The 10,226-nt window shown below is 40.7% G+C and overlaps 1 protein-coding gene across 1 annotated transcript; it reads left to right on the forward strand.

Moving 5' to 3' along the window:
- Window positions 1–1,254: 1,254 nt before the first annotated feature.
- Window positions 1,255–9,663, forward strand: fhdc3 (FH2 domain containing 3). Its single transcript, XM_084729670.1, has 11 exons — window positions 1,255–1,777; window positions 2,031–2,092; window positions 5,319–5,421; window positions 5,556–5,641; window positions 6,061–6,161; window positions 6,291–6,361; window positions 6,571–6,678; window positions 6,837–6,907; window positions 7,080–7,197; window positions 8,150–8,314; window positions 8,417–9,663. The coding sequence occupies exons 1-11, from the start codon at window positions 1,310–1,312 to the stop codon at window positions 9,467–9,469; spliced, it is 2,406 nt and encodes an 801-aa protein (XP_084585796.1). The 5' UTR covers window positions 1,255–1,309; the 3' UTR covers window positions 9,470–9,663.
- Window positions 9,664–10,226: the final 563 nt, after the last annotated feature.

The raw sequence follows: 10,226 nt of genomic DNA on the forward strand, positions 1-10,226 counted from the left end.
CGTTAAGAAAATGTCAAATTAATGATCATTTGTTGTCGAAAAGCGCACAAACAACTCGATGCACGATTCTAACAATACTTTCGGAGTCGCTTGTGTCAATGTTTATATTCGGCATACGAATATAAAACTTAACGGGATATGTTTCAGTATAATCACATCTAAATAAATTTGGTTCGCATGTTATTTTTGATAGCTTCCTTCTTCGAACATAAGCAGTGGATGTCAGCAGCAAACGGGGTAGAACCAAATTTGAAAGTAAAGTTTATCTGTGGAGATATAAGTAGATGGATGATATCTGTGCCGAATAAACCATTGGATTCTTTTAAGTCATATGAGGTATAATTCAAGTTATTTGAGGCATTTACTTTTGCTGTGAAGACGGAAGCATTAATCAGCAAGATTTTCTTAATGGGGATTCGTGTTATGCATATGGAGGAACCATAACTAAAAGGAAGAACGTTATAGCCTGTTTGTATTTTGTATGGTGCTGGAAGTGAAATAGAAGGTAAAACAATAATGATAATGTATTTCTGTGACTGAGGTGAGTAAAGAAGTAATGGCACAATGTTGACAAACTGTTGTGTCTGCCATTTCACAAGTAATTCAAGACAATTCAAACAGACAAACAAACAAGAAAAGAAACTGATAAAGGCAATTCTTTGGTTAAATATGCAAGCTGAGTTTTTGATCAAAGCATTTATTCATTTAGTGAAATGTTAAAATCTTCTGGCAGGCTGCCATCAAAGCAGCTGTTGCTGACAAATGATTGTTGTGATATTTTGTTACTTAATTGTGATGTTGATATGTTGTCAATTTTGCAAAAATGATACTGGCCACAATAATGATAAAATAAATTACCCAAGAAAAGGACAAAAATAAAGTTCACCAGGTTTATCATCTTCCTTGAGAACTACAGCGACCTCTTCCATTCAGAGCAAATCCATAAAGTCCTTAAACCAGCTGTATCTACTGAAACAGTCAGGTTTACATGTTTTCAGTTTGTTAAGATGATCTGTTGGCTGTTTAACATGGCAGACGCTAGAACACTACGCACAATATTTGGTTCAGTAATGTCCAGTTTCACACCCAGTACACAAGTTACTGGGAAAGGTTTGATATCTATATTAAGAAGACATGAGTCGGGAATGACATGGGAAGATTTCTAAATATATAGAAGACAATCAGTGCACATATAGCTGCATGTTCCACACTGCAATTTGTATTGATTTATATTTCTGCATCTCCTCAGATCTGAGCGGCCAAAAGCGAGACACCTCCTTCCATCATCTTTTGGATTTGAGAGACGCAGATGGAGGGAGTCCTGATTTTAAAATCTGCTTCTCCTCCCAACTGTTCCTCTCAAAACTTGTCTTCTCCTCTTCCACTGGATGCTCAGGAAGACTCTTCTCCTGTGTCTCCCATCATGTGTGTTTCTACTGTACCACCGCCGCCGCCGCCGCTGCCGCCGCCACCTCCTCCTCCTCCACCACCACTACCACCTCCACCTCCCTCTCTTCTTCCTCCCCCTGCTTTTGGCTCTCGTAACAACCAGCGACGTTCCATGAAAAAGCTAAACTGGGACACCCTCCCCAGCCAGCGTGTCCTGGGCAAACTGAACGTCTGGACGTCTAAGCTGCCGCAGAGGGACCTCGTGCTGGACATTCAGAGCATGGAGGAGCTGTTCAGTCACGTAGACAAGCGGGCATCGCTACGCCGATCAAGGGTCTTGGGTCTGAATAACTGTGAAGACCTGGACGCCTTTCCACAGGAGCCTCAGGTAAATATTTGAAACTTAGGTTGATTTCCAGTTTTTACGGGCATGTGATCTCACACAGAATGCACAAGCTAGGGAAGTAATAAATACACAAATAGGAACTGCTTTTTTTAAAGTTCCTCACTAATTGTGTCATCACTGAGGAACTTGCAGAAGTAAAACTGTGTTTGGGAGTGTTTCTGCTTCCTCAAAGATTATATGAAATATAATGTTGAGTTTAATTGAGTTTAATTGATTTCTGTTCCTTCTCTCTTAGGTCACAATCCTTGACTCCAAAAAGAGCATGAATATTGGGATCTTCCTGAGACATTTCAAGAGGTAAGGACTGCTGAAGTTCAATCTAAACGTGACTGATATCGGTGAGAACAGGTGTCTAAAAAATGAGCGTGATTCAGTGAAAGAACACTTCAGAGTTGCAGATGTAAACACAATGGGAACAAAATGACCTATCTTTAATGTCAAACATAGAGTCAGAAATTCGGATCGTGACCTACTTCCACTGTGTACTGCCAATCATTTACCCAACCAGCGGGCTCTTTATCTCAGCGGACCATATTCAAATAAATGGAAATGCTTTTTAAACATCATTTGAGAGCGTCCATAACAACACGCTTGTTTTGACAATTATGACTCACTTTATTAATACTTAAACTTAATAAATCTAATAGTTGTGGCTGAGCAGATGAATGGAAAGGGAAGATGCATCCAGCAGGTGTGTAGCCATGTTGGATTGCCACTGTAATGTACTGTAGATGCTTATGTAAATCTTGCTATGTAGCTGCTGCAGTATTAGCTGACAGGGACCACAGGGACCACAGGGTCACGGGTGCTCGCCGGGTCCCTGCTCACCAACTAACACATCCAGTTGTGCTCATCGGGATCCTCAGGTGAAGCGCTGGCCAAGTGTTTCCTTTTCACCTCTTTTACGCCCCTACAGTTGTGTCTGAGTTCAAGAGTCAGGGACCCTGGTACTGAACACTAATGACAGTCGCTAATGATTTCCGATGTGGAACATTTGTAGAGATGTTGTGATTGTTGTTATCTAACCGTTGTGATTGTTGTGATCTAACTGTGACAGAGGAAATTACACATAAGCATTGTGTGCAAGTGTGTGGGTTTGGTTTCAGAACACAATGAAGTCAGTGCTATTCTTGCATTTATATACAACTACATCAATATAGCGAATAACATAATATGATGAAATTGGTCATCATGCTTTTCATAATAATGCTAGTATAATAAAAACTAACTAAATGCTAAATTGTTGTTTTATTAATATACTAACCCTACTTGAAACCATATCGAGTTCCCTTGATAGACAGCTGATACTTGATCATTGTAATAAATAATGTAGTATTTCTAATTTTGTTACAACAAAGCAGTATATTCAAATATAGCATTATTTTAGGCGAATAACAAATGCAAACATAGATTGTGCATCTGCATTGTGCATTTCTCAGTCTTCTTACAGCTGCAATAGCTTTCATCGATAAGATAGTCACATTTATGCTACGAAAACATTGAGCAAAAGTCCACAAATCCCCTTTTCCTGTTTTTAAAGCTTAACTTCAGTGAGAACAGGTCATAACTGAAGGGGATTCAGATCAGTGCATCAACATTTTGATCAACTCCTCTTCTCTCTCCTCTGGATTTGGCCAATAACAGGACTATTTAAAGAGATCTTATAGTGTAAATCAAACTATAACTGAAAAGTTTTGAGGGGAGGGGACAAAAATAAGATTTATTAGGGGCTGGTTTGGACGTCCAAACTTTAAAGGGACAGTTCAACTCAAAAATCGAAAAGAAGTATTTTTTTAACCTCTTACCTGTAATTCTGTTTATCCATCTAGATTGTTTTGGTGTGAGTTGCAGAGCTTAGAAAGCACAAAATAAAAAAAAAACATCACTGCACTCGTCCATAGATGCTTCCTTCTGCATGGTGATGTGTTTGATAGGTGTAGTTCAATAGAAAGAAAATAGTTGAAACTGCTCACAACAAGGTCTGTAGATTATTTTCAGTAATTGCGTCATGATTTCTGGAAAGAGACATTGCTGTCGAGTTTTTCTGGCACTTTGAGTACCACAGGCTGAATAGTTTCATTATATTGGAGCGAAAGCAAACATCTCTACACCCGATAGCTCCAAAACTTGGCAACTCACACCAAAACAATCTAGATACCATAGATAGCACTACAGGTAAGATTGAAAATATGTTTTTTTGAATTCGGGGGGAATTTTCCCTTAAATGCTACACTTACTTTAAATAAACAAGTAAACATTTTAGGTATTTGTGATAATTATTTTTAATTATTATTATTATTATTATTATTATTAGATCTACTTCCAAGTTTAGTAGTAAGTTTAACACTTTGTATTCTGCCTGAGCTTCTGTGTGTGACATTATCAAGATGATGCCACTTTCATGTCCAAGGTTCACCCAGCTCTCACTTTGAATACCAAATGCCCTCTAAACGTGCGTCAACAGCCAAGTACTGTAATGATGTCGGCTTTGGCGTGTTGGTCAAATTCAAATTGTGTGGCAGTGACGAAAGTGCACTTGATGATGCTGTATGAAGGCATTTTGTCAAATCCTCAGTACTGTAAAACTGCCAGTGTTAAGTTGTTTCATGTAAATTGTTACATACTGACTGAGTATCTCAGCAGACATTTACAATAAGTTTGTCCTGCTAATGCAGTAAAGAGACAGGTGATGTCATGGTGGCATCTGTGTGTGCCAGTGCATGTGACTGTGGAAAACATTTTTGCAAACACAACAGTACATTATTCATTATTATACATTATTCCCTTCCTCCCTTCCCTGGAGTCATTCATTCATTTTGGGACCACCTTGCTGCCCAAATTTTTATATTAAAACTAAAATCTTGAACTTACTATATGTCATCCTTTGCAGCTGACTTCACCTACAAAGCTGCACCATCTAATATCTGAAAGTTCACTGCTGACCAATAACTGTTTGAAAGCAATAAGTTACTAAACATTTATTTCCATGACATGTATGTTTGTTCGTTGTTTGACTTTAGGTTTGTGACGGCCCTGTTTACACCTGGCAATGACATCTATGCTGGATGATCCGATCACAAGTGGACAGCTCTAAGCACGCCAGTTCACGCCTGGCATTACAATGTGTCTCCAGATGTGTCTCGAGTGACCACTTGTGATCAGATCTCACTTCCCCACTCTATATGCAAATAAACACATAGCTACATCATTTCCATGTGCAATGACCAAACACAGTCACTTCAGTGCAACATCTAGAGGGCTTTCTAAAATCAGCTAGTCATCTGCAGCAACAACATCCTGGATCAGCATCATAAAATAGAAAAAATAAAGTCAGGCATAATACTGACTGGGATGATTAACCTGCCTCAAGCAGGTTTTAAGTCTGTTATTTGTTTTTCACACTGTCAACTGTCTACTAGCATGACTAAACTAATCATGTTTGATAAGTCATGCTGTTTATGGCAGGACTTCAGGCAGCATGAGAGCCTTTTTTATTACTGTTGCCTTTTGTCTCCCTCTGCAGGCCAACAACAGAAATGGTACAGGACATCTGTCAGGGGAACTGGCTCAGATTTGGAAATGGCAAACTAAGAGAACTGTGTAAGCTGCTGCCAGAAGAAAGTGAGGTAATGACAGCTCCATTCTTCTCATCTTTCCACCTGCATAAAAAAAAGCTGTCTGCAATCATTTTGGAAGAGTATGCTATGTCTTTAACAGTTTGCTATCATTAGGTTGATTCCAAACTTGTGTCATTTCACAGGTGAAGCAGTTGCTGTCATTCAGTGGGAACCTCTCTGTGTTACCTGAGGCCGACCAGTTCATGGTGCAGCTGGTCAAAGTGACAGGGTAAGTCTCAAGGTTTTCAAAAATCTTCTCCAGTACATTATCTTTAAACCACCCTGGTGAAGGAAAGATGGCTGAAAAGCGTTTGGTGAATAAAGCAGAGTATACTGGAAAAGAGTTGTGCAATTTTAATACATTTGTTTAGATTAATGAAGCTGCCATGAATCTGCAATTTGTGTGCACTCTCAAAGTAAGAAATTCAAGTATTTACTAATATGTGTAAATAGTTTACTCATAGAGTATTGGCAATTCTTTTCATGAGACTGTGATTTATTTCATTTAATTTATTTATGACACACACAAACAATATTTGCTGAAATGCTGGCAATGAAAAAAAAGTAGGATAATTTGAGTGATAAAGCTGATAAACGACAACCGCTGATGCATTAATGAACCTTTTTGTCGATGTCTTTTGCCTTCAGCTATGAGGAACGCCTGAAAACGATGGTACTCAGGGAGGAATTCTTTCCTCTTATGGAGGAGGTGAAGAACTCTGTTGCTATCATGACCAAAGGAGCTAACGGTAACATTTCACACACATCCACCAAAGCTGCCTACAATCCCATCTTCAATTTCCTTACACCGCCCAGTTCTCTTTTGACGTTTATACTGTGGTTCTACGTCTCTATCTCTTCTTCTTCTCTCCCCTTAGAGCTGTTGGACTGTGACGACCTCCACTCAGTCATTCGGCTGGTATTAAAAGCTGGGAATTACATGAACGCTGTTGGTATTTTTCTTTAAGAACTATGTTTTTGTTACCTTCATAATGTAGTGTAATTAAAGCTGCCCTTTATGATGGTGCATTAGGGCTATTATAGGTAAATAAGTGAATAAGGTGGCAGGAGAGGGTAGTAATATTCGGAGACAAAAAAAAGCCCTATCTCCTAGCATTTAGTACACTGAAGAAATAACCATTCAAATATACTCTTTAGGGTGGTTACAGTGCCAATGTTATTGGATTCAGGATGACCTCTCTGCTCAAGCTGGCAGACACCAAAGCCAACAAGCCCGGCATGAACCTCATGCACTATGTTGCCAAGGTGAGGAGGAGTCCTGGGATGGACAGATGCTCACTAAAGAAAATATTTGTTAAATCATGAAAAACCCTGCTATCCCTAAATGGCTTTATAGTTGATTTATTCCCCTTGTTTACCTCTGTACTCACTACTGCTTTCTCTCATTTATCTTCCACCCACAGCAAGCAGAGGACATCGATGCAGAGCTACTGACTTTTCCGAGCCAGCTTGAACACATTGGGATGGCATCAAGGTGGGTATATTATTAGTACACTGACAGTCGTGTTGGTAATTTAACAAAACATGGTTTGTTCACTAACAGTCGCAAATGTTGTCACATCTGTGTCAATCTGTTATTGAATGGTGAACAAGTTTGTATTGCCTGAAATATGTCATGTCAACGTGTAAATGTCTCTCACTGACAGAATTTGTAAAGATGAGGTAATCGCAGACTTTGAGAAAGAAGTCAAGAAGATCAAGGAAGTGAAATTGTACAGCAGCAGACAGCTTGGCCTCCTACAACAAATGGAGACATTTCTGTTGGTAAAGTTTCCCCTTGTTGTTTGACCCTAGATGACCAGTGATCAGCCACAACATTAAAACCACTGATAGGCAAAGTGAATAACATTGATCATCTTGTTACAGTGGCACCTGCCAAGAGGTAGAATATATTATGCAGCAAATGAATAGTCTCTTCTTCAGTTGATGTGTTGGAAGTAGGAAAAATTGGCAACTGGGCAGCGACTTTGACGAGGACCAGATTGTGATGGCTAGATGACTGGGTCAGAGCGTCTCCAAAACAGCAAGTGTTGTGTGATGTTCCAAGTATTCAGTGGTTAGTACCTTACAAAAATGGTGGAAAGACAACCGGTGACAGTGTCATGAGCGTTCAAGGCTCACTGATACAGATGGGGAGTGATCTGATCTGATCCCACAGAAGAGTTACTGTAGCAAAAGTTGCTGAAAAAGTTAATGCTGGCTATGATAGAAAGGTGTCAGAACACACAATGTATTGCAGCTGCATATGAGGCTGCATAGCCGCAGATGAGTCAGGGTGCCCATGCTGACTCCTGTCCACTACCAAAAGTGCTTACAGTAGGCATGTGAGTGTCAGAATTGGACCATGGAGCAGTGGAGGATGGTGGCCTGGTGTTGACTTGTCCCCCAGTTCCCCAGATCTCAGTCATACGAGCATCTGTGGGATGTTCAAGCCCGATCCATGGAGGCTCCACCTTGCAACTTACAGGATTTTAAGGATCTGCTAACATCTTGGTGCCAGATGTCACAGGACACATTCAGAGGTCTTGCGGGGCTTTGAGAGGTCAGAGGTATTTTGGCAATACAAGGGGAGCCTACACAATATTACCAAAATGTAAATGTAATTTTAATGTTGTGGGTGATTGGTGTATAACAAAAGCACATACTGAGCTTGTGAATACTTTGTGAAGTTCCGGGATCCCTCTTCTTCCTACCCTTTTATGTTGTAATTTCTCAGAGGGCTGAGGCCAAGCTGGCCGATATAGAGTCCTCTCTCCAGGAGCTAAATGCTGTGAGCAGTGCTGTTGCTGAGTACTTCTGTGAAGACCCAACTACCTTCAAACTGGAGGAGTGCTGCTCCATCTTCCATTCGTTTTGTAAGCGGTTTGACACTGCTGTACAGGTAAGAATAGATAGAATTATACTATAGCTTTGTATTTAAGTGGTCATTAGTTTCCACTTAGTTGCATCTTTTTGAATGTACTCTTGCTTTACACGGCTATAGGAGAACCGAGAGCGAGAGGCAGCAGAGGAGAGGCGCAAGCGGAGAGAGAGTGTCCGTATTGCTGCCAAACGCCGCTCCACAGTGTCTTGCCCAGGATCTGAGCCTGATCTGGAGTCCTCCAACTTGGAGTCGGCCTTGCACAGCTTTCTCTCTACTGTTCCAAAGGGATTAGCCAGATGCAGGAAGAAAATGCTCACACCAGTCGAAGGATCCCCTTCTACATGCAGTTCTCAGTTATCAGTAGAAAAAACTAATGCTATGCCCTCTACTAGACAAGAGAGGCCTGAGAAGAAACAATCCAAGCTGCAGAAAGGGGATGAGCAACTGGCAAACAAAGAAGAAGCTGAGAAGATGCGCGAGATAACTCGGAAGGTGCTTCGGTACCAAAACAGCAAAAGCAGCATTGACGGAGACAGAGTTTCAGGCACTCCTCGTAGGTCAGAGAAAGCCCAAGACACACCAGCTACCCCAAGCACCCCTCGGCCTCGAACCAGGGACTTCTTCTTTGCCAGCAATGGTAATGTGGGCTCCCCATGGACTATCCTGAGCCCTATTACTTGCTCCAGAAGAACCCCCCTCCAGCAGAACAGACAAGCATATCAACGCAGACTATCCTCACCGTCTGGTGGAGGTGACCTTGATGATGGAGTCTGGGAGATTGACAATGGCAATCGTCTCCCTAATTCCTCCACCCAGGACAGTCTAACATCTCCGTCTGGAGGTTCTGCATCTCTTCCTGAGTGTTCCGGTCCGAGAGCTGTGTCACAGGGTCCAATCCTCAGGTCAGTTTCCATGGATGAATCCAGCCGATCTCCAGCATCCCTCTTCCGGCTGGGAGACTTGTTCCAGAGAAGCAAATCTCAAAGGTCATGGTCTTCTGGATCAAGGACAGAAAGTATGAGAGAAACAGGTTCAGTGCTTGGCAGAAAGGTTGACAATCATGTGGAGGGACAGGTGAGCACTTCTGGGTTCATATCGTTCTTCAGGCGCATTGGAGGCAGAAGTAAGCCTGGTGAAGTGGAGGAACAAAACTTCAAAGGATCTAATACATGATTAAAAGTTTTAGAGACCAAGCTTTGTCATTTTTTTTGTGTTTTAGATTTTTAAATGTTTGTCTTTTTTTACTGTTGTGGTTTTACCCTTCAGTGGAACCAAGGTAATTGAGGACTTGCTTTGAACCATGAAGGTTTCGACTCTTTTGTCTTTAACTTTTTTATGCAATAAAGGGTTTCTTCATTTTCATTCTACCTTTTTGAATTTACTTGTACATGGTTTATGCACTCAACATTTATTGCCTGAGAGTTGGCACAGCTCTCACACTATTATCTAGACTCTTTATCATTTTTCTTCTGTACTTTTTGTCAGGTAACCTCTTCTGCATACCTTCAGCTGCAGCAGTGTTAAGCTCTTTAAGGACAAAGCTGCTATTATTCATTTGTAACCTTTAGACTTTTTAAGATGTTAAACTTTTTTTTCAATCCATTTTTTACAATGTAAGTCGATACATACAGTACATATATATTGTACTTGCAGGAAATACATTACTCACACACTCTTACTGACAGACACATAAACACACATTAATGGCACATCTCGCTTGAATTTTCTTCACAAATTATTAACTGCCCTTTGGGTTGAAACTGCTCCTTGTCCACCCTTTTCATGAGATACTTGAAAGTCTGGCACTAATGTCTCCTTAGTGACGCCTGCTCAGTTTCCACTACTTGCCTTTCACTTCATCTATTATTTCTTCTCTCTGTCAGTCAGAGCTGGAAGACAGTTATTCGAGTAGCAGAGGAGTTAGCCTATA

Source organism: Lutjanus erythropterus, chromosome 11, assembly GCF_056507025.1.
Source record: "Lutjanus erythropterus isolate fLutEry1 chromosome 11, fLutEry1.hap2, whole genome shotgun sequence".
Classification (NCBI taxonomy): domain Eukaryota; kingdom Metazoa; phylum Chordata; class Actinopteri; order Lutjaniformes; family Lutjanidae; genus Lutjanus; species Lutjanus erythropterus.

What these genes read in the sequence shown, in the direction of transcription:
- fhdc3 (XM_084729670.1), top strand. Translation starts at nt 1,310, where the DNA reads ATGGAGGGAGTCCTGATTTTAAAATCTGCTTCTCCTCCCAACTGTTCC. An exon ending in CAGCTGGTCAAAGTGACAGG is followed by an intron (nt 5,642 to 6,060) that starts GTAAGTCTCAAG and finishes TTTTGCCTTCAG; the next exon opens with CTATGAGGAACGCCTGAAAA. An exon ending in AAATGGAGACATTTCTGTTG is followed by an intron (nt 7,198 to 8,149) that starts GTAAAGTTTCCC and finishes GTAATTTCTCAG; the next exon opens with AGGGCTGAGGCCAAGCTGGC.